At 39.3% G+C, this 25,625-nt stretch overlaps 1 protein-coding gene across 3 annotated transcripts in view; it reads right to left on the bottom strand.

Annotated features, from left to right (window-relative positions):
• The window catches only part of LOC109999018 (RNA-binding protein Musashi homolog 2-like), a 54,450-nt gene that overhangs the window by 1,289 nt on the left and 27,536 nt on the right, over positions 1 to 25,625 (bottom strand). For 2 of the 3 annotated variants that reach the window (XM_065960581.1, XM_065960582.1), the window contains exons 8-14: positions 22,130 to 22,212; positions 19,638 to 19,752; positions 18,670 to 18,744; positions 14,080 to 14,142; positions 13,326 to 13,514; positions 10,844 to 10,998; positions 10,526 to 10,590 (exon numbers count right to left, since the gene is read on the bottom strand). In XM_065960581.1, coding sequence (XP_065816653.1) covers positions 10,549 to 10,590; positions 10,844 to 10,998; positions 13,326 to 13,514; positions 14,080 to 14,142; positions 18,670 to 18,744; positions 19,638 to 19,752; positions 22,130 to 22,212 — 722 coding nt within the window. In that variant the 3' untranslated portion in view covers positions 10,526 to 10,548. Of the gene's footprint in view, positions 1 to 6,138; positions 8,766 to 10,525; positions 10,591 to 10,843; positions 10,999 to 13,325; positions 13,515 to 14,079; positions 14,143 to 18,669; positions 18,745 to 19,637; positions 19,753 to 22,129; positions 22,213 to 25,625 lie in introns of those variants that run through there. The other variant, XM_020653959.3, reaches the window with a different exon arrangement.

Raw genomic sequence — 25,625 nt, 5'->3', positions numbered from 1 at the left:
CTCTAATGAAGGTGCATATGCTGCCAAAACATCAGTTTCACACGAGTGAGAGGTAAGCCGCTCAGAAACACAACAATCTTTAACAGGTGCAGCACAGGCAGCTGGTTTAACATGTTGTACTCCTTTTGTTTTAGCCATTAACACAGGACAATCTAACTTCCAATGTCCCTCCTCATGGCAATAGTTACAGACATTATTCTTATTAACTTTGACACCTGCCTTATATTCAGATCTCAAAATTCCAAGTTTATATGAACGCATCTCAGACGGCAAAACAGAGGCGTAACCAGAAGCCTCATGCTCTCTAAAACTGCTCTTATGAAGCAACACAGATTCATCGGCACAAACAGCGGCCTCAGCAGTAGTTGGCATGTTTTGCTCGTTTATCGCTATGTCGCGATGCGATCCGGAAGACAATTTTTAAATTGCCCCAAAATCATCAGTTCACACAAACCATCACATGAAGTGACATCAAGCGCAGTTACCACCTCTTAAAGTGAGTGGACAGATCCCTAGCAAATGTTTTTCCTTTCCACGCGCTCTAAAACGATATGCATCAGGCACATGTTCATATGCTTACAGCACAGCTGACTTTAGGCTATCTTAGTGTCTTCAGAAGTCGAAGAATAGGCTTCTTGTGCCTTACCTGTGAGAACAGACTGAAGCATCAGTGCGCAGTCAGCATCAGGCCAACATTTCGCTCTAGTCTAGACTCACGTTCAAACAACAAGAAAAAAAGTGTCTGAATCCTTTTCATTAAAGTGTGGTAAGAGACGTAGAAGAGCCACAGCCCTGTGTGCCCTGCTCCTCACCACACAACATGCCATCCCTCACCAAAGACAAAAGAAACTACTTTCGCTTTCTTAGACAGTTGATGGATTCATTCGAGCTCAAGCTGTTTTTTTTTGTTTTTTTTGATTCATGTTTATTTCTGTCATGTGCATCTACATTAACAAAATTTCCTTAAATGTCAAACCGTGCGTCGTATTATAGATTAGGTGGCGTTTCTTTATCTTCTTAGCCTACATTATTCCTTCCTCAGTTAACTTAGATTTCATCACTGATGTTTTCTCTGATCCATCACAGAAAAATGCTCCGCAATCATGAGGAAATGCTCTTTGGAACGTTTTATACTGCTAATGCTGCGTGTCTATACCATAGGTCTATACCGGGGTTTACGCTACAGGTGCTTTGAGCGCCCAAAAAGAATGTAATGCGGTCGCGTATTTCAGCAAAAGATACCATCAATAATAACTGCTGACAGAAAAAAAAACACAATGTTAAGACAATAAACTTTTAATGGATTTTTATTCCTCATGTCCCTGGCTGTGGTCTGTGGCTGTGGCTGTGTTAAAGTTTAAGTCTGCTAAAACTGCATTAAGACACTTTGATATTTTAATCATATTTTACGTTTTATTTTGAAAAATCTGTGACAGGTGACAACTAAATTTCAATGGATTATTGTTCCTAATGTGGCTGTGGTCCTGAGAATTGTCAGCAAATTTTACTGTATAGTTTTTTGAATAATTAAAGGTAAAATATGCTCAAATTGCATTAAGAACCTTATATATAGATATTTAAGTCATATTTGATATTTTATTTAAACTCTGCTAAAAATTCTCAGGACTACAGCCTGGGACATGAGGAATACGATTCCATTGAAGATTTCTTGTCACCTAAAATCTCAATTTAAATATCAAAGTGTCTCTATGCAATTTGAGCAGACTTTACCTTTAACTGCCACCAAAACTACACAGTAAAATCTGCTGAAAATGCTTAGGACCAGATACAGGGACACAAGGAACACACATTTTTAATTAAGTTTGGATTCATATTTTATATTTAATATTCAATAAAAAGTTCCCAAATCATTGTATAGACGCTCATCATTTTTCAAGCGTCGGCTGCCTTGCCTGGTGTTTTGCAAACGACGGCCCACTTGACCGCGGTACATTTATCCAGGTATTTCTGAGATGGAGCAGAAATTAACAATTCAATTTCAGACATTTTAATTAAAATTAGCCTACTGTGCCAAATAAAAAAACGAATTGTCAACTTTACGCACATCCGGAAACCAGAGGATACAGAGACACTAACCTGTGCGCTCCAAGAGGAACACTTCTCAACCCAATGTGGATTTACCCCACTATCTAAACATAAACCTAGCTACATAAACTCGAACCTATTGCAGCTACCTGTGATGGGTAGTGACCGCTGGCTCAGTTAAGCGACGAGCAACCTTTCCGAAACCACGGACATGCTCCCAAGCAAATACTTCACCCACGTTCACCGCATTCCTAATTTATCCCCGCACAACGAATCCATATGAAGAACCTCGCTTCAGCCTGTCAGGGGAAAACACCACACTACTTTACCGATTACGCACAGACAAGTTTCAAGTGTCAGCCGGCCTAGCCGAAACAATAAACAGCTGACAAACTCCCTCTCCCTCTACAACATCAAAGTAAGAACAAACAATCCACTGAACTATGAACAAATCACTTAACTTAGCCTGCAATGGTATACCAAATACACCGTCCTTCCCCACAAACTAACTCCTGCTCATGCACGAGCCTACAAAAGTTTTACTGGAAACAGGTAAACAACAGAACAATAGACTCCAACTTTACGCGCACAGAATCCACAAAGTTTCAAGTCAAGCGAAACTTGCTTAAAAGTAGATCATGGTAAATTTAATTATTTCATTGATTTATTATGTTTAGCTTCTCGTGATGGCTTTGTCTGTGACCTTACCAATCCTACAGATTTTTGCTATAAGTATGCTAAAAATATTTTTTAATAAGACAATCTGAAAGTCTTCTCACAAGAAATATTATAATAATATAATAATATAATATTAATTTATTATAGTAATAAAATAAATTATGTAACAAACACAAGGGAGTATTAAGAGAGTTTTATATGACTTTAAAGCCCTATAATTCTTTAACGGCCCCATATTTAATAGATGAATTAATAGCTCTTACTGTCATAAACACTTCTGTGTTTATGTCCCAGCTAACATAGCTGATAGCATTATTTAAGGTAAAATATAAAACTGGATTTTCCCACCCACAGCTTCCTTTTATTTTGTATTTTTATTTCATTTTATTATTTCATTTTTCACATCAGGACTCAGGATGATAAGCCATCCAAGAGGTGCTGAGAGATTCTTTTAGACAGGTGCTCCTTTCAGTCAGCTCTCAGGATTTAAAAATGTTTTTACAGTAAATAAATGATCGGACAACAAGATATCCAGAGACCTCAGACGATCTACTTCTGCTGCACGATGGGAGAAAAAATCCCTTTGTGCAACTGCTTGTTGCCAAATACAGTTATTATTGTAGAGCATAGTTATTACTTTTATTTATTTGCTTCATTGGAAAAAGTATGCAACATTGAGATCTTACTTTTTCCTTCTCCAATCTTAATCCCTGTGATCCTGGTGTATCTGAACATTCAAGCTACCATCAGTATGAGCTTTAACAGTGATCACCTATTATTAACGCTTCAGTGCACTTCATAATATTAATATTCAAACACTGTCAGCTCATTGGTTCTCTCACATGCTAGATACAAACACTGCAAACTTTCAAGGGTACAGTTAATTACAGAAAAGACAGCGCCATGCTACCTTAAAAGGAATAGTTACCAGTTTAAATCAAACACTTCATGAGAAAATGAAGAACGGGATCAGACCCCTAAAAATTCACAGCTCATACTTCAACACAGGCACAGACTCATAAGATCATATTAAATAAATATGTTCAAATTAATAGGCTGAATATGCGGTCACGCTTTACTGAAGCACATCATGAACGTCCTCTGCTTTGTCAGTGAGGTCGAGGTTCTGTTTTCAATGTTAAAGCTCAGACCTGAAACAAATTATGATGAAGAGGCAAAGGACTGTATTTACATTTATCATAAACATCCCATTTTTCAGTTTGTGTACCCTAACCCATTTGTGCAAAGTATGCTAGAATACATAGTGTCAAGGACCAGGCTGGCAGCGCTACTCAAACTTTCTCCCTCATTAGGTCATACTCCTGTATTAAAACTGCAGAAATTGTTCATCCAAAGAAGACGATGACATGACTTTGTACTTTGATAAAGAAGAAAATGTCATTGTTATTGAGCTCATGACAACTTAGAAAAGGTTACTGGAAAAACTGACAATGACTGCCTGATCCTTTCTCCCTTTAACCCTTGAAGTGTTTATTCTTAAATTTGCATAAATAACGATGTAGGAAAATGGTCTTCTGTTTGATTATCACATCTTTGCTCCACTGCAAGTCCAAAAAAAAAAAAAACAGTTTTCTAATGCTGTGGAAGAAATCGGGTCAGAAAAAAGACAATTTAATGTTGGGGATTCATTTAGGGATTAATAATCTGACAATGCATAAATAGGAGCCGTTTCCTCGACCCAGGGGTAAAAAAATCAGTCAGGGTGATTTTGTGTTTAAATTAATTAACAAGTAAGTTCTTTTTTTTTTAAGATTTAGTTTTGGGCTTTTTGGGCCTTTATTGGGAGAGATCGGACAGTGGATAGAGGAAATCAGAGAGAGAGAGAGAGACGGGAATGGCATGCAGGAAAGGAGCCACAGTTGGGATTTGAACCTGGGCCGCCCGCTTGGAGGACTACAGCCTCTGTACATGAGACATGCACACTAATTGTGCCACCACCGCCCCTTTAATCATGACAATAACAGAATAATGAAATAAAATCTTAACAAACATCTTTTTTATTCATTCAGCAGGGAGGATCCATTATTGTCTTTAAAAGAAACAAATACAAATCCTTTAAATATTTTCAGTGAGCTTTGGTTCAAACCACGAGAGCAGCACAGAACAAAAAAAATAAAAAGGAAAAATTCTACCTTTTAAGATTATTTACAGAGTATACGATCATATCATCTACTGTTACTACAAAACATCTAGAAGTGTAGTGAGGGGAGATTTGAAGGTGTGTACAGATCACTACAAAGACAACACTTTATAGAAGCTCATCTTGTATATATGTTATAATATATAAATGATGAACATGATGGTGTTACAGTACATTGGATTATTACTGATAGATACAATCATTAACAACCACAAAGAAATATTCAACCTTTCATACAAGTGAACTTACATGTTCCTCTTTTCAGTGGACATCAAACAAACATGAGGTTATTTTCAAAGATTTTAGTTCAATTTAAGAAACAGTCCAGCATTCAGCGTCCCATGCTCTTAAAATGAATTACTAAAAATATTCATATTAACATAGAGAGAAAGAAAACAACTGTCAATATATAAACCATTTTATACTTGTATACTTTTATAATGATAACCAAGGTTTTGTCTGAAATCACACACTCTTTCCCCTCTTTCCCCACAGTTCTCTGTAGGGTACTATATTTATTTATTTAATTAGGACAGTGCACATTAATCAACATATCAACAAATAGCCTCCATGTTAATATGCCGGAATTAGCACAAAAGATACATTTCATCACAATGCATGATGGTGTATATTGCTTCCTTAGTGACAATCGGTTATACACTATACTTTTCACAATGCATTGTGGGCAGAGGAGCTGATCAGGAAACTGCTTGTGGCTACTGGGTCAGTAGGGGGCCCCAAGGCGGACACACTTTAGACCACAGCAGTGGCTCAAATTGTGCAAAGTTTGCAATGAAAACAGGAAAACTCCCTTAGGGGGTCCCATCTGACAGCACTCAGTCTTGTATGCATTATTGCTGTGAAAACCCATGTTTGTGAATTAAAGTCAAAATTAAGGTTTTGAATGATCTTTATATTTAAATTTGAATATAAGACTAATGTAAACTTTGGCAATAAAAAATGTTTGCATTCCACAATCATTTTTGTTTGTGTTAAATTATTTATGATATAATGGGGATGAATGCCTGTTGGTGGGGTCCCCTGTGGATTTCATGCCCTGGGCCCCAATAGCCTTTACAATCACTATTTGGGATACAATGAGTGCACTATCCAGGGTTTGATAATGCTCACTCACAGTGCACTATAGTGAGTAGAGGTGATTTCAGACACAGCCTCAGTCTTCAGTTATGACATCTTATTTACATTAAATTAAAGATACATTTGATTTTCATTTAATTTTTTTCATTTGTGTGTGTGTGTGTGTGTGTGTGTGTGTGTGTGTGTGTGTGTGTGTGTGTGTGTGTGTGTGTGTGTGTGTGTGTGTGTGTGTGTGTAGTGATTAGAATCAACAACAGTCAAAATATAAAGAAAGAAAAAAAAGTCAGCTCATATTCAAGCTAAACCAAACCCCAGCTGAGTAATGAATAAAATTATTTCTGTTAAATCTGCGCTTAGCTTTACATTTTATAAACTTCGTTCATATTAAAACACCTCCTCTTGTAGAAAAACACACACAGGTGTGAGGTAATAAACAACAGTTCATCGTTAGGAAGAAAGACAAACTGAAAATAAATCAGATTTAAATATTGCCTTTAGTTGGACAGCAGTGAGGACGATTACAGTCTAACGTCTTTATGAAGATGAAGCTGATTCATGCAGTGTGCAGAGAGCATCAGCTGTGCTTTGGATTGATTTCTTTGAATGCTACTGAGCTCCAGGAGCCTGTCAGCTGTGTTTCACACACCGCTTTCACACATGCACTCCTGACAATTTCTACAAGATTGAAGTACAGTCTGCCCCAGGCATTTTATGTTCCTATTTCTCACAAGTCCCTACAGAATTTTAAACTTTGATTTGATTCTTGTAAAATGCTAAAACGATATCAATAACTTTACAGCAATAAAAAAAGTGCTGGATACCCAACACTGTGTATTACAAGAAAATGCAAAACTACACTGTCTCAACTGCACAAATACATTGGCAATAGTCCAATGAACAAATCCCAACATTGAAAATGCTATTTTTGATGGACTCATTCTTCTCTTACACACATTAAAAAGATAAATATTGGAGGACATTGGTGGAAAGAGGACTACACCCTCTGTACTCTGTGTGGTGCTGTCATAACCGCTTGGCAATCTGACGCCCAAGCTCCAGTACTTTTCAATAGAGAACAAACCATATGATGTATTTTTGTAGGCCAACCCTGAAGTAGCATCTCCATGGGGTCTAACGAGAATTCACCTATGGGATTTTTTCATTGGATTTTGGATCATTGCAGAAAATAATCTGTGGTAAACACACGTTTCTGAAGCGTAGGCGTTTTGTTCAGCAGGATAATCTTCACAGATGAACACCATTTTTATGATGTTTGAAGAGTTAATGTGGCCGACAGAAGTAAAAAGCTAACGTTATGCTAAAGCTAACTACACCACGGTCAGATGATTGTGACGTCACTAGCGTTATGCTTCAGACGATCTCCGATAAACTAATCCACGTATCTTAATAAATAGTTTACTAACATAATATTCACCTTAACCTAAAGATTAAACCTACAGGAGACATCTCCGACTAGTGAGAGAGTTCCTTTCCTCTGTGTCCGGTGTGATGACGTTTAATGTCCCTGACAACCACTGTAGTCACATTTAGTCTCTTGTTAGCAACCGCCTTTTTAAAGACGAGTAAAAACTTCAAACTTCACAAGTGGGGGTATTACCTAACGTAGTTTATGTGGTCTAACAAAACACCAACATCTCTACAGCTCTTTTTAACCACAGACCTTATTTCAGGAGTCTAACCACAAACACATTCATAATCCCCATTGACTTTTAGACGTTAGACCCCATGGCGCTCAAATGCTAACTTACTTCCTGGTTTTAGGACTCATTCCTGTGGCGCTCTATAGTGTGGATTGTTAAAATAAAGGGATTGTCTTCTTTCAAAATGTGTGGAATTAAAAAGTTAAATGTTGACGACTATGGTTTAATTCTTTCAATGGGTTCTTTGTGTAATGGAGTTGTAGTTATAGTAATATCTCAGGGATTAATGAGGCTGTGGTGGAGGGGTCTAAAAATCCTGGCGACACCCCTGGGTTACCCTTAACCCCCCGGAGAGCTTTGCATGTGAAAAAGGGCTACAATTTTCTGTGTTTTCTGATTCTAATTCTGCACACTGTCGCTCATCAGGTAGACAAATATGCTGGTTTTAAATCAGCTACAGTTGAAAAAGAGAGGATGTTGATTGCATTGATCAGTCATGTGACAATTGCTGTCTGCTACACCGGCCTTATGTGTCCTTATTTCTGATGATCACAGAAACATGTCTGTCCCCATCTGAAGTAAAATATTTATAAAAACAGGACAGAGAAAATATTGTTGTCCTCTTATTGCCAAAACAGGTACATTTAGTGAGCATGATGCTAAAAACCAAAGCTACTGTGTTGTTGGTTTGTCTCCACTGAGACACACTGGTTCTGTATCTCTTTTTGTTGCAAACTGACAAACATTTAAATCAAACAAAGATTAAAAACAAAAGACAAGTATCCAGTGTCTGAGCAGACACTCGAAGGTGAAGTGACACAGTCATTGATGCTCCTAGGTGAGGGTGAAACTAAACACATGAAATTATCAAAACAGAATATAAAAATATCTTTTCATTATGGGATTTAAATTAAATCAAATAAGGCATAATCCAAGAGAAGGCAAAAGTAATTTTTAAATAAAATCAGACCAGCAGATCTCCAAACAGACAGACGTACAGACAGCAGCAGGTTAGACTTTAACACTGCTGAGCTGTCCTAACTTTCACTTTCTCTGTGATGATTTTTGTTCCTCCTCTGCTCTGTGTGGACGCTGTAGTGGTTAGTGCTTGACGGCTTCACCTGCACAAAAACACAGGTTAGAAAATCTGACCTGACTGACCCTGCTTCAAGAAATATTGTGCTGGCAGCACACCTGCATGCACACACTCACACACAAAAATAAAGGGCATGAACAACTTGTTTTTCCCCTGCTCTGTTGTTAGCATGTCTTAATTTACATCCCCAGTGAGTACTCGCTGCCACTTCAACGTTGAAAGCAAAGACCTCATTCCTACCATTTTTCAGTTGGCTAAAATATTATATATATAACGCTATAACGTCAACGTGTCCCAATCAAAGTTGTCTCTCTTAATTTCAATAAGATGTTCATGTGTGGGATAAAAAGACTGAAATTATATTTTTAACAGCATTTCTCCACAATCATTTTTGCATCTGTAGGTTTAATCCGGCTTACACAAAGACGTGTCAGAAAATACTTTTTATTTTATATCAGTGACAACTTGTTCATTTTAAAGGCTTTATATGTGATTTTTCACACTTAAATATAATAGAAATCAAGTATATCCTCTGAAAATAACTCTGTGAGTCATGACTGTCTACAATGGGTGTAACACCCGAGTCCCACTGTCTGTGATGTTTTCAGAGTTTTCAGAGTCCTATCTTCAGTTTGTTTACATCGCCAGGACGGCCGGCTGACTCCTCCCCTCGTGTATAAAAGTTGTTTAATTGAGGGACTAGAGAAAAGAAGAATAACATACTGTACTCACTGCTTAACTGTGTTTCTAGATCTCATTTCAGGTAAATTTACATGCAGTGTGACGATACGAGCATAATAAAGATCGCTAGCATTAGCATGCTAACACAACAATGCAGCGCAAATTGTTTTGGTTTCATACTGGTGCTCAAGGGCGACATCTGCTGGATCAAAAAATCACATATAAAGACTTTAAAGTGTTGAAACAGTGACAAAAATGATGATGATAAATGATCATTCTGAAGCGGTTGCTGAAATCCTGTCTCAGAAAAGATGTAATTCAAACACATTTTAATTTTCAAACTAAAATCATAAATACAGAGCTTTATAAGCTTTGTGCTGTTAACAAAACGGTTGAGACATTGTGACTGGAGCAGTTTGAAACATTATAAACAAACGAGGAGAAAGAAAACTGGTCCATAAGCTGTACAGCTCTGACTAGTTCTCAGACAGACTCAATATGGCAGATTGATATCAGCAGTGGACATGCAGGAGGCGAGAGGATGGAGACCACCTCAGGACATGTCGTTATCTTTTTGTAGGTGACTGCGAGGCAGCGCTCAGTGCAGCGCTACAATCATTCTAGCTGAAGTATATATGAAATAAGATTGCTGTCAGTATGTGATGAATCTTTTGATTGAAGCAGATTTACAGGTGAAAATCTGGTGGAAATATAGACGTTGTTTTCATGACTTCATATAGACCATTATTATTTTTTTTTTTACATGTCAGTTGAGGAAAACTCTGAGTGAAAACTTAATAATGAGTTATTTCACACACATAAAAGGAACTTCTTTCAATACTAAAATATGTCACAGGAGAATCAACCACCCCACCAGGAACCTCCGACAAACATAAAACATGACAAACACAACAAACTATATGTGCATATGTGAGCCAAAGTTACAATGAAAGTGACCTTTAGGTATTAGCTTATAGCTTTCTGAGCTCATTCATGAGGGAGAGTTCACATTGAATACGACAGAAGCAGAGATAAATGGGAGGATTAGATATTAATCAGAAGAAGAGTTATAACAGGTAGTGATGTAGAAACAGTGTTAAATACCTTTGAAGAGACGCAGCAGCCTCTCAGTGATATCCGTTTGTAAAAGCTGTCGCGATCAAAGGACCCTGAAATGAAAAATAATACATGTGTTGGAAAACAACAAAAAATAGTGACCTCATGGTAAGGAGTGCTGGTGATGGGGTTTATTGATTTGACGTGTTGACAGTGTGAATGGATGAACTCATGTCCACTGCTTTTAAAGGAAGTATTATACACATGGCACTGATTGGATCCAGACCAGAGTATTAAGAATGAGAACAGATATAAATAAACGTGACTTAGTGGAGCAGAAAGTGGAAAAAAATAAACTTGTTTTACAGCTATACTGTGGCTGAAGGCTGAGGCGGGCTGAGGACTGCTGGTGCTGATGAAGTTTCCCACCGCAGAGTCCTGACGGCTACTTCCATAAAGGTCTGATACGGGACCAGGACTACTGGGAGCTGGAAACACGCCAGGCTGGGCCGGGTTGGTTCCTGAAGAGGGGAGACAAGAGGATGGATTTAGACAGAGATACACAACGGGTATTCAGAGTAAAGCGTCCTCTGACCTGGTACAACTACAGAGTGGAACTTTATTCAAAAAAGACTTCAGGCTACTGTATATTTAGTTTTGACTTTTCTCAGCCATATTCTAATGTAGTGATTTTTTTACAGATGCCCATGTGGCGATAAAGAGCCCTGTTGCAGGGTGCCAGATAGCCAAGCGGTTATGATGTGCGCCCAAAATACAGAGACTATAGTCCTCGCCCTCCTCTAAGGGTCAGACCTCAGACCTCTTTCTCTTCTCCCAACATTTCCTGTCTCTATTCAGCTGTCAATATAGGCAAAAAAAAATCCCCCAAAAGTAACTTAGAAAAAAAAAACAGCCATGTTGCCTATGATCTTCCTTAACATTTAACAATTTAGCTTAAGTCATATTTTGTCATTAAATGCTGAAAGCAAAGCCGCCTGGCCTGCAGAAGAATTTTGACATCTCAAAAAGAAATATGAGGCGAGTCACGGTCAAACAAAAAGTGCTAACGAACTATCAGGCTCAAACTTCTTAATACGACCTGTTGTCCATCAGTCTCCACTGAGTGACAGTTTCAATCTGACCAGTCACACTGCAGTCTGTGAAATCTGTCTCACTACTGCGCTATGACACAAAAACAAACAGATTGTACTGTGACGCAATGACAATAAAAAGGCTGAAAAGATGCTAAAGGAGAGGCTACATAAGGATTTATAAAATGTCAGATTCAGCTCTGTCTGCAACAACAGAGGCTATAAAGCTTGTTTGTTTTCTCACTGCTGTGGACATGACAGACATCGGCTACTATTCATTCATTTATTTATAAAGAACTTTTAATCATTATTGGACTCCATCAAATGTCTGGCTTATGTTGAAGGTTCCACAGTGAAACACTTATTTTGGGAAAACATCCTTTACCTTTTGCGCTGCTCACATTTGGAAGACATTTTAAAAACACATTAAGAATAAAACGGTTACCATGAGTCAATAAACACATGATTACAAATCACTGTGCTCATGAGTGTAACTGCCGTCTCTGCTTGCTTATTTTCTTACTTATTTAGTTACTTATAATTTATGTATTTTGTCTTTGTTGTTTTTTTGTCATCTATTCATTTTAGGCGTACTCTCGACATCATTGTAACTGAGGGCCTGAAGGAGTTCTCCAGATTAAATAAAGGATGAATGAATGAATGATTAGCATCTCACTAATGTCTTTTTCAGGTTTGAAAAATGCCTCTTAAAAAATGTCTTTGTAAGTCATGCTTCATCATTATGTACCTCTATGTCAGATCACTTCTCTTTTTGTCCGAACACACTGTGACTCAGTCTTTGCATTCATATAGAATCATTTGAAAAGATGTATCCTGTGGTAATTCTTTAAAACCAATACTGGCTGAAATACCTTTTTGTTCACAGTTTACAGTTTAGTTTGTGTAAAATTAAACTGTACAGAGTGCAGAGTGAGTGATCACTGTAAGATCATTCCCATAAATATAATTTAAGCTTTGTCTCTTGTCCTTTCAATGTAAATGTAAACACTTGCAGATTCTCGTCACATTCAGCCTCCGTTTGGTGTTCTCCGTGTTACGTTCAGATACGATGGTCAGGCAGTTTGTGGATATCTGACAGAGTTTGCACTGGGGGAATCAGGCACAGCGGCCCTCATCCAATCAACACCTGTCATACGGAGAGTCTGCACACTTCACCACACCCACACCTCTACCCCCTTAACCCCCCCCCAGTCTGCTTCCTGACAGGCAGGAAATGACCCAGTGTCCAGGGCACTGTGGGCTAAAAGACCGCAGGAAACACATCTTGAGGGAGTCAAACTGAAGATGAGATGAAACCATCCATAATGTTGTGTTCCCACACTAAGAGACAGAGGTGTTAAAAAAGTAAAGTGTATTAAAATATATCACGTACAGAACAAAACATGAACAGAAAAGTGTATGAAAAGTTAGATTTTAAAGATCCCATATTCTGCCCTTTTTGGGGTTCATATATTTAATCTATGTTCCTACTTTTGTACGTTCACAATAGATAAAGTTCTAAAAAAGTGTCTGTTTTCATGTACTGCTCCTCCTTGCTCCCTCTACGCTCTGAGTCTGTCAGCTGCACTCTGCTGAGCCCACACTGCCGTTTCCGCGGACTTTGAATTTTTGCACATGATATGAGAATCAAATGAACAGTTTCCTCAAGAAGCTCTGCACTGATTCTCTGCAGCCTGAGCTCCTGTCACACACACTCACACTCCCTCTGTCTCTATCTGGGACTTTAAGATACACACCTGGGCTCTTAAAGGGGTTGGGGCTGTGCAGGTGTTGCTGGAGGGAGGAGGGGGAGGTGCAGGCCGAGCTGGCATGCTCACTCGGGAGGATCTGAGGGTTGGCCTGGGCCCCCATGGAGCCGTAGTCTGCAACCGAGTGGGACACTCCTCCTCGCACGTTACCAGAATACAGACTGTAATCAGGGAACCCTGGAAGATGGGGCAGAGGACAAACAGCAATTAGAGAGTCAGAGCTCAGTGCAGGTAAACACTCTGACACAGTCTGAGCATTTAGCCAGTGTTAATCTTCACACCATTTTCTAATATAGTCATAGTCTCCTGATGAAGATGTCCTTTATATTTAGTCAGATATTAGTCATTTGTTATTGATTTAATTTAGTAAATTTCTCACTTACTAAAATTAAACATCATTTTAGTTGACGAAAATAGAAGATATTTTAGTCAACAAAATCAGTGAGCTTTTATTTTGATTATCAGAAGCTCCAGGGGGCGGGGCTTCACAGACCTGCAGGCTCCAGGCTGCACATTGTTGCCATCACCACACACACACACACACACACACACACACACACACACACACACACACACACACACACCTTTGATGAAGTATGCTATGGTTTACAATGATTTTAGAACAGCTGGGGGGGGAACGTGATAATCCTTACTTGTAATGTGATTAACACTGCATTTAGCTGCCCCCCCCCCCCCCCCCCCCCCCCCATGTAGGTGCCCCCTCTTTCATGGGTCACCCTACCTGAGCCACGAGCTGCTGCTATCGCCCCTGCAGCCACCGGGCTGTACGCCACCGCTGGGAAACCTGAGAAGAAAAAAAAAAACTCAAATAAGAAGACTGAATTATTAATTTACTGCAATGAAAGGTTACTGCTGATATCAGACCTGACTCTAAAAACTCAAATTCATCTGATCATAATAGAAATCAGAGCAGAAAAATGGATTCACAAAACTTCAATGTTCTCACCACCTCCTGACCATGAAACAGGTAAAAGCTGTGTGTGTGTGTGTGTGTGTGTGTGTGTGTGGGGGGGGGGGATATTTGGAGACAGACACTACAAAACACTGCACAGCATTAGCTTCAAAATTACTACATATGCACAGACCCACACACTCTCATGGCTGCACACACACACACACACACACACACACACACACACACACACACACACACACACACACACACACACACACACACACACACACACACACACACACACACACACACACACACACACACACACACACACACACACACACACACACACACACACACACACACAGGTTATTTTGGATGCCTGCAGTCACAGCTAATGGAGGTTTTCACAGAGCTATTTTTGAGGACATTACAGCACAGAGAGGACGATCTGGTCCTCCATCCCTCTGTAGAGAATACACACAGTGTTTTCTCTCTCTCTGTGTGTAGAAAACATGCTCGCTCTCTCTCTCTCTCTTCCTCTCTCTCTCTCTCTCCTCCATCCTGCAGTGAAGAGGTAAAAGCCTGCGACCTGCGGCTGCCTCTCTAGAGGTGAGTGCATCATCACAGGAGCTCTTAAAGGTGGAGGACGTGCAGCTGTGGATTGAAAAACAGAAGTCTGAGTGGACGGGCTGCTGTCTGAGGCCGTGCTGGGCTCTGCAGGTTATCTGTAGCGTGTGGAATCACGTATCATAACAGAGACATCAAAGTCCAGACAGTTAACCAAGACCTCATCAGTTACACATAACACAGCAACATTGGGTTCCTAAATGTGTGTAGTGTGCACAAAGGTGTGTTGGTTTTCAGTAACCTTAAAGGTTTAATGTGAATTACTTATTTTTTATTATGTTCTCTGCATTCATAGGGTTTGAACACGTTGTTTTAGGCTTAAATAGTTCCACTCAGCGATAGATGTGCATCCAGATTTCTGGGTTTGCCGAATTGTGCAGAACAGCAGAGTGGATGCTACTAAAGACTCGTGGACAGCTCTCACCGTGAAATCATATGTAACCATCACTTGTCATTTCATTCAGAACTGGGATTTGAAGACATCTATCCCCCTACAGACTAACAGGACTGATGATGAGTGACACACTGCGGGACACATAGCAGACCACCAGGATGTCTGTGTCCTACTTTTGTTTCACAGTAATTAGATTACTGTGAAACCCAATCCCTAGTTGAGTTGGTGATAATATTTAAGAACTCTTTTAAAGTCTTTCTATGTGATTTTTCACACTTAAATGTAGAAATCAAGTATATCCTCTGAAAATAACTCTGTGAGTCATGACTGTTCACTGTCTGTGATGTTTTCAGAGTCCTATCTTCACTTTGTTTACATCGCCAGGACAGCCGGCTGACTCCTCCCCTCAAGTATAAAAGTAGTTTAATTGAGGGACTAGAGAAAAGAAGAATAACATACTGTACTCACTGCTTAACTGTGTTTCTAGATCACGCTCATTTCAGGTAAATTTACATGCAGTGTGACGATACGATCATGATAAAGATCGCTAGCATTAGCATGCTAACACAACAATGCAGTGCAAGTTGTTTTGGTTTCATGCTGGTGCTCAAGGGCGACATCTGCTGGATCAAAAAAATCGCATATAAATCCTTTAAACTAATAGAATATAACGCTGAGCTTCAATCTTCACTGGTTATTTCTGTTGAAGTTTAATTAGAGGAAACTGAATGTTGTATGAAAACAGGAGAACACCACAAAGACCTTGACTTGGTCTGAATACAGAGAGGCCGTTCTAAAGTGTTGGCTGGCTGACTAACAGACTAACACACACACAAGTCTCTTTTATGTGACCTCCTGTGACTCGTGTCCCAAAAAGGATTATGGGTAGTGCTTCAGAAGAAGATGAGCTCCTCTCTTTCTCTACAGTCAATTTGTAAAACCTCCACAGAGGGACGACTTCCTCTAAATCCCTCCACACTGAGGGGAGAGAGAAAAAAAAGACTTTCACCTTTAATGTCCGCGCTCCAAGGTCGTCCTGCTGCGATCAGGACGACACAGACAGAATCATCTGAGGGAGGAGAGCGACGGGATAAAGACTAGGGAGAAAAGGTAAACCTGAACCAATCAGCTCTGCGCTAACGGTGTTGTTAAGGAGTTTTTTTTTGATTGGACGGGACAGGATGATAAGACTGCTACACCTGCATGTAATGATGAGAAGGACTCTCTGCTGCCTCTGATCTCTGAAGAGAAAAAACACCTTCATGTCGTTATTAAGACGGATAACGAGTGTTATGATTACAGCTGACACACTCAGACACCTGATCCTCCCTCAGCCTCCAGAGACTGAGCTCAGCACCAGACATGAAGGACGTGTAAGGGACAAACCACCAGGAGCGCTTCACTACAAGACGTCCTCAGACCACAGTCTGTGTGTCCCTGTGGCCATTTTTAAACTCAGTTACTCCTTAAACTTCTAGAAGATTTCAGACAGGCTGCCCCTGAAATCTCGCTGAGTTGGTTGTTCCCCCATGCACCTCACAGTGGGGGACTATTCCTGTTGGACAGGATGGGGAGGGGTCTCAGAAGGCATGAAACAGCAGATTCTGACACTTTAATTATACTGTATTGCACTATATTATATTATACTATGTTATATTTTATTTTGTATAACTGCACTGTTATTCTTTAGTTTCTCTACTGTTTACATAACCCTAAACTTTCTGATCACACAAGTCACTTTATAGCATCACTGGTCACCTTAACTTGACATCCACTGCACATAATTCATAATTGTCCTGTTATTGTTTAACTATTTATATTATTTTGTATATAAATCCTATTGTTGTTTCTATCTGTATTTATCTTATCTATTCTGTGTATTTTGTGTTACTTCTTTCTCTGTCTTGCTGCTGCAATGCCTGAATTTCCCCTCTGGGGATCAATAAAGTATTATCCTATCCTATCCTATATTTTTTAACCTTTATATTAAAGCTATGTGTAGTTAAAAAAAAATCACACTTTTAACAAAAAAAAGCAGAGAAAAACACAGAAAACATAAAGAAGCGATTTATTTACATGCACGGAGATCACACAGGTCATGTGCAGACCGTCTATGGTTATGTGCCGATCGCAGGGGATAAGGGTCATCACCCCCTACCAACTGCTCATTGTGAATTTTCCTGAATATTTCCTGTTTTGTTTTAGCTCTCCCTGAATTCAAACAGAACATTTGCTAGGAGGCAGGTAGGACACATTCCAGGTAATGTTGCACTAAAAATGTAGCTGTTTGTGCTCACACATGCAGCTCACCCCGATATTTCAGGAATTTTAAGCAAGTCTGAAAGCATCGTCTGTGTGTGTGTGTGTGTGTGTGTGTGTGTGTGTGTGTGTGTGTGTGTGTGTGTGTGTGTGTGTGTGTGTGTGTGTGTGTGTGTGTGTGTGTGTGTGTGTGTGTGTGTGTGTGTGTGTGAGACTGACAGCCTCCTGCAGAGCTTTCTTCTGAGCTTTGTGTCCCTGAATGCATCACGTCCGGAGGCTGACAGACTTTAATTGGTTGTCCTCATGCAGCATGGCTCCACCTCCCTGCTTGTTCACATCACAACCTTTCACTCATCAGTGTGCTCAAACAGACAGACAGACACACTCTGCAGTGATAAGACTGTAAGACTCATATCCTGCATCCAATACAGTGAAAAGGTATCAGGGAGCAGGTGTAGACTGTGCTCTTTTTTCCTATTATAAAGAACGACCCAACATTAAACCAGTATAAGACACAAAAACGGCCTTAAAAAGAGCATAACCAGACTCATGTTGAACAGCCATCTGCTGAGACTGCAGAGAGAAGAAGAGTCCAGGTTAATTTACCTTTGACTAGTCTTGTCATTTTAGTGAGCCGACCTTGAACACATCAGAATGTTACCTTATGTCACCTCGTTTAGTTATCTAACTAGCTTCATCCAGACTATTTCGACTCAGATTTCAACATTGGACTGATTTAAACTAACACTTGTTACAAAGTTTGGATGATTTTACCATGGCTGCTGTGAGCGGAGGATGAATAGGAGGACAGCTGCACATCAGCAGCAGAAAGACGTTCAAAGATTCTGCATTTTGGTTTAATTAGTTTCACAATGCTGGTGTGCTTGTTGGCGGGCAATTACATTTTTTTTAAAACCCTACAACACAATTTATATTTGTTCTCCAGTGATTCAATTTAAAAGACTTAGCTTGAGATAAAAAACTTACATTATAGGGACCACAGGACTTGTTAGCTGTATCAATAAACTCGATCATTATTGATTTTTGACGATGAAGAACAGGGTCCTTAATGGAACACATTTTCAATCCCCATCCCTAGTGAGGAGGGATCAAAGAGTTTTAAGAAAACTCACCAGGGATCTCGTAGCTGTAGCTCGGAGGAAAGCCGGTGTATCCTCTGCCATAAGTCGTTACAATATTTGGATAAGCTGCAGGAAGGAGATGAACGTTAGGAAAAACTCATCTGAAATCAAACTATAAATATGAAACATTTCCTTATATAAATGCTGAGTTATCAAATCTGTGTCTGCATGTCTGTGTGGTCACTGTAGCACTCACAGTTCAAAAACAACCTCTCGTCTGATGAAGTGAATGTGAGGATACATTGAGAAGACAAATCTACAGATTAGGAGATAAACTAATGGAGCCTCTGGTTTATCAACATTTGGTTTGATGCAACAAGTTCACCACTTTGGCCGACACCCTGTCTGTTTTCTGGATCAGGAAGTGACCATATATGGACAAGAAGATGGAGCTTGAGAGAAGTAGGGTTTAATATATGCGAAATTATCTGCGATAGTATCAAAAAGTATCAAAGCTTTAGAAAAAACTGCAGATCTTCAGCCGTATTTTTAACCATAAAATGCTGCGAGACAAGAGAGAGAGCACTGTGTAAACAGAACAAAGACATTGGCAACATTTTGGTTACAAATCATTGTTTCACCAACCATCAACAATGTTTTAGTACAATTTAGACAGAGTACATGCATTTATCTGCAATTTTTGGTCAGTGAATACAATAATTAACCCAATTTCAGTTTTCACTGCACATTTTCTTAATGCAGTGGTATCAAAGGTGAGAGCATCTTTAGATTTTTACTGGAATATTACCAAAATTTAAAAATCTGTTATCATGAAACATTATAATGACCTTTGGCTATTGTCAGTCTCCATCAAATGTCCAAACATTAGAATGAAATAGAAATATTAGTCAGATGAAAGGCTCTTTGTGTTGGTTTGAGCAAAGCCCAAAAAAGAAACTCTGAATGTTTTCAGATAAGAAGATCACACACACACACACACACACACAGAGTGTACTCACTGAGCATGCCCATGCCAAGCATGAAGGCGTCCACGGTGTAGGGTAGACCACAGGCTCGTCCTCGTACCCCCGTAGGAAACATCACTTCTTTAGGCTGAGCTTTTTTACATTCTACCTGTAGAGGGCACGGGGCAAAGATAATAGAACATAAATCCAAATTAATCATCATTTTAACAGTGCTCCACAAATGACTTTCACTGACTACCCAGGGCCTGAACTGTATTTTTAATTTAACCTTTATCTATCCAGTTTATTTCCACTGAGATCAGAAATCTCTTTTTCAAGATAGACCTGGCGAAGAAAAGCAGCAACACAGAGGTTCAACAAGAAAAACACTCAAACTCATACAAACTGTTAAATAGGAAGATGATTTTTTAACCATGAATCCCTCTCTACACACACACCAGACTACAAAGATAAAAACAGGAATTGTCCCTCAAAGAAATCAGAGTTGTTGGTCTACAGCTTTGACTGGATGTTAGTGATTCTGTGGGTAACACAAATATTTGTCTAAATCCAAACCATTGACTTTATATTAAGATGGATGAAAAACCTGCCGCCTGGCAGTGAAGCCAAAATATTTAGAGCTCCCCCTGCTGACTGGTTGCAGTACAGGTCATAAATTCCACTTCCACAGAAAGAATAGGTGTCAAACTAAAAAAACAAAATACACGTCAAATACATTTCTCTTAAACCTGGTGTCTGTCATTTTATTTAGAACATATAATGCTAATTCAGTCAGGATCCTTTGTTAAGTAAATTACTTAATTGCAATTATTTATATTTGGCGGTATGGCTCTGCCCATCCAGTGCATACAAGGAAAGCTATAAGGCAGGGAGATAAGCAGCGGACCCCAACAGAGCATCAATTCCAAGCATGACATTGATTAAGTCAGAGCAGCATAAAAGTAAGAGGGTTGCAAATGGCTTGCAGATGGAGTAGCAAAGAGTAGGAGGGCTACAGCAGTTTAAATAAGGCGGCATATGTACAATAGGACGCTTTGAAGCAAATCAGCTGGTCATCAGCCGGTGTGGCTGGTTTGAGATCAGCTGTTACTGAAACTCAGACACGATAACAGAGCGTTACGCTGTGACCTGCCTGAACTAATGCTACGCTACAAAGGGTATAACTCAGTGATTGACAGCTCAGTTAACAAATGAGGCTACTGCATTGTGTGTGCGAGGAGGAACGTAGAGAGGAAACACAACAAACACTAACATAAGATTCATTGAACTTCCCATAACTGTGAGTGTCTGCATTGATTTATTCAGCAGTGGACTGTACCCACCTGAGGGACCTTTGACCTTTACTCAGGAAGTTGTTCTGGTTAGAAGAAAGGGTGTGGTGTCAAATAGTTTACGGCTCTTATAGCCAATCCCCTCGGGTCGTGTCTTGGTCTAAACTACTTTGTCAGTGCCTGTCGTGAGGGTATTTTGACTTTAATTCAGGTGTAGCTGTGGGAGAAATTTGGGGTTTATGATCTTGTCCAAGGACACTTTGACATGTGACTGTGGGAGCTGCCCAACCTTCTATAAGAGAGTTGTTGTTCTACTGCTGCTTCAAGGGTTTACTTTGTTCAGTGTCAGAAATGTTAATGTATTCTGACTGCACTGAGGGCATGTGCTTAACGTAAGAAAGTCTTTCTTTAAATGTCTGTGATTGTTTCTTTTTTTATCCACGTTATTAACCACGATCAATATGAAGAGACTTGGGGGCAAAATCAAGGTCGACTTCAGATTCAGGCCGTCGACTTTAGAACGAGCAGGAGGCTCATCTGAGGATCTCAGGCTGTGATTGACTCCTAACACTCATGAAGCTCTGAACCTGATCCAACCAGGCTTTACAAGTCATTGATCAAATCTTAATATCAATCTTTGATAGAAAGAGGGACTACAGGGAGGATCCATGAGCCTGCTGATGATACTAGGAGAATATATTGTTAGAGGGGGTTCCTCGCTCCCGCTACATTTTGCTCGGTATTAAAAAGAAGAATAATTAAACCTCTCGCAGCTTATTGTGCTTTTATCAGAGTTCAGCTGTGGGCCAGTACTCACAATGCATTTGGGAAATAGGAGCTTATATTAGTGTGCACTGACAGCAAACAGTGTTACTCTCTTACTGGGCCAGTATTAAAACCTACAAGAGCTCAGGTTTCAGATTCTTCTTCTCCTTTATTCACTGTGACCTTTATCATCTGTTTCAATGTCAAACAATCAGTTTTTCTGGTCTAATGAGCAGAGCAGAGATATGAAGAGGAAACACAGATAGGGATAACCTGTTTGTTCAAAATCACACACGGTTTCATGGTAACTGATCAGTGAAAACACAGCGATCTGAGCTCGAATCATATTTCTCAGCTGTGTCTACCAGTCAAAGTGTGTGTGTGTGTGTGTGTGTGTGTGTGTGTGTGTGTGTGTATGTGTCCAGAGTCAGTTTCTAACAAGTAAGAAAAATGAAACATGAATCAATGTGAGAGAGAGGAGCCGCTCACCATTTTATTATTGATCTCATGAAAATGGATCTCACAGACTTTCTCCACCACGTCCTCGATTTCAAATGTCACAAAACCGAAACCTGAAAGAGAGAGGGAGGGGGGGAGAGATAAGGTGTGTGAGAGAAAGAGAGAGAGACATTGAGCTATAATTCAACGACTGCAGAATTTGCTTAGAGATACAAACACTCACTTTCATACCCTATGAAGCAGAATGATTCATATTTTCAATTTTTTGATACCTCTGCATCCTCAGTGAGATCTTTCCCCCAAAACAACTTGATTAACACAACCAGATACATGCAGTGCACAAATAATCCACAAGGGGCCGGAGAGCATGCTCCATAGGACTGTAAGTGACAAAACTAAGATTTTTCACGAGTATATTTTCACCAATTTTAAAAAGACAGAAAAAAATAAATGTTCAAATTGTTGAAGATCTTTCAAAAGGGATATTTGTTGGATTGAGGGAACATACAATGAATTTATATTTTGGGGATCATTTTATAGTAAAATCCAGCTGAACATGTGTTTCAAATCTTTGCACTTCATAAACAAAGCAATGTTTTGTCTCTTGCACATTAAAGGCTTTATATGTGATTTTTTGATCCAGCAGATGTCGCCCTTGAGCACCAGCATGAAACCAAAACAACTTGCGCTGCATTGTTGTGTTAGCATGCTAATGCTAGTGATCTTTATTATGCTCGTATCTTCACACTGCATGTAAATTTACCTGAAATGCGCGTGATCTAGAAACACAGTTAAGCAGTGAGTACAGTATGTTATTCTTCTTTTCTCTAGTCCCTCAATTAAACAACTTTTCTACACGAGGGGAGGAGTCAGCCGGCTGTCCAGGCGATGTAAACAAACTGAAGATAGGACTCTGAAAACTCTGAAAACATCACAGACAGTGGGACTCGGGTGTTACACCCATTGTAGACAGTCATGACTCACAGAGTTATTTTCAGAGGAGACACTTGATTTCTATTACAGTGTGAAAAATCACATATAAAGCCTTTAAAGTAAACTAATCAAAGAGCTATATATTATAATTGAATAAATCTAGAGTGACACTGGGATATTTATGATGTATATTGTGTTTTTTATATGCAATATGTTATTATGAATATATACATGAGTAATCTGATGCAGATGGGTCATTTTTCTTTTGCCTGAATTTTCTTTTTCCAGTTAATTTTCCCCAAAATCGTATCCATTTAGAAATTACGCCTTTTTATTGTATTTAGGGTACATTTCAAATTGTAGAAAAGTTCAGGAACAACGACTTAAACAACAACAACAACAACAACAACAACAGTCATTAAAGGCCAAATGAAAAGAAACCAGTCTCATAGAGGGGAATAAAATGTTTGAACTTCAAGTGGTTTGTTTCTTTATGTTATCATGAAATATTTTTGAATCAGCATATTGAAATAATTAACAGCAGATGCAACAAATATGACACAAAGCAAAAGTCATACATACATTGTTATTCTGTTTATTTATGAGGCTCCTGCAGCGCTGTGTTTGATGATCAGAGTAGAGGAGGAACAGGAAGACTTGTGTCCTTTTGTAAGTGTAGCTTATAATTTACTTATATTAAAAGTCAAGCAGGTACATGGACTATAAGTGCTCTGTAGTAAGACAATAACAGCAACAATGCTCTGATACATTAGCAGGGTTAGGGTTGTTTCAGAGCTGAAATGTAGCCAATGTGTTTGGTATAATTTAGACAGCGATTAAAAACAAGAATTACCTAAAATTCGGTGTCAGGTCTCCTGTTTTTGTCACCAAGGTAGAGAAACTGATATAAAAATAATTGGATTTTTACTAGAATCAGCTCAAAGTTTAAAATTCTGATAATGTGACATTGCTACATTAGACATGTAATAAACATAATAATAATAATTATCATGTGCAAATTTATCATAAGAAATATTTCTTCTGGGTTTTTTCCCCGTGCAATAACTTGGATCAATTTAACATCTTCCACAAATAAATCATGAGTTATAACCATAACTAGACAGAGAGAGAGAGAGAGAGAGAGAGAGAGAGAGAGAGAGAAAGAGAGAGAGAGAGAGAGAGAGAGAGAGAGAGAAAGAGAGGAGAACGAGTCTGAACAGGCAGGTGTCATAATATAAAACACCTGATCAAACTTTAGTCATCTTATTTCAGATCAGGAAAATAAAAAACAGATCTCATTCAGAATCAGATGTCAATGTGTGTCACTCCTTTAATAACAACATGCAGCCTCAATCTGAGGAGAATAATGAGTGTGAACAACAGTTAGAGAGGTGCTGGGATGGAATCTCACACTTATTAAGAATCAGGACACACACACCACATGCACGCAAGCACGCCACACAAACACAAACACACACAAACAAGCACGCACACACCACACACACACTCGAACAATTTAACAGATTAGATACCAGAGAAGCTTGATGTAGAGCTTTAGTTAGATCCCTCCTGTAACTCCTCCACATTAAGAAAACTCAGTTTAACTCTATAATATATCACACATTCTCACCTCAGGTTAAACTACAGATGACATGGACGTAGTCTCAGTGATGTCATCCATTGGTTACTGAAGAGGCGCTATGAAGCACAACGATGGCGGTCACCATATTGGAAAAACTGACTCTCTACCTAACTTCAGATCAATCTAGATACAGGCACAGAGGTGGAATGCATTAATGCTCCTGACAAACAGCTACAACACACACACACACACACACACACACACACACACACACACACACACACACACACACACACACACACACACACACACACACACACACACACACACACACACACACACACACACACACACACACACACACACACACACACACACACACACACACACACACACACTGTTGTCATTCCATTGGATTACATATAGCATTTATATAAAGACAAATATTCTCATTATAACGTTGTGTAGCGGACTCTGTTGCTATGGCCACTACTTATGTGTCTTACCTCAGGAGACACTGCTACAGATAACTACTATAATTTCTGTCAGGATCTAAAGACAACTTCAACCAAAATCTTAAAAAGTGTATCTGCAGAAAATTACCAAGCCTGCCTTTAAGTGGACACTCAAGTAAACAGTAAATGGACTTGAGCTTGGATAGCACTTTGTCTTCTGACTACTCAAAGGACTTTTACACTGCAGGTCACACCTACACATTCACACACTGATGGTAGAGGCTGCTATGTAGTGAGACCATCAGAAGTAATTAATCCCATTCAATCACATTCATACACCACAGACGAAGCAGCGGGAACAATTTGGGGTTCAGTGTCTTGCCCAAGGACACATCGGACATGTGGCTGCAGGAGCTGGGGATCGAACCTATAAACTACAATTCTACCAACTGAGCCACAGCCGCCCCAAGGGGGTGTAGTTCCACATTGACTTCAATTTTTCATCACAAGAGGTTGTTGGTTGATTTTAAGCAGCCAAAACTTATTAGCAAAATGT

This window comes from Labrus bergylta, chromosome 11, assembly GCF_963930695.1.
Source record: "Labrus bergylta chromosome 11, fLabBer1.1, whole genome shotgun sequence".
In the NCBI taxonomy this organism is placed as follows: domain Eukaryota; kingdom Metazoa; phylum Chordata; class Actinopteri; order Labriformes; family Labridae; genus Labrus; species Labrus bergylta.
Note: the sequence above shows the minus strand (reverse complement) of the source record. Positions and strands in the feature narration are given on the sequence as shown.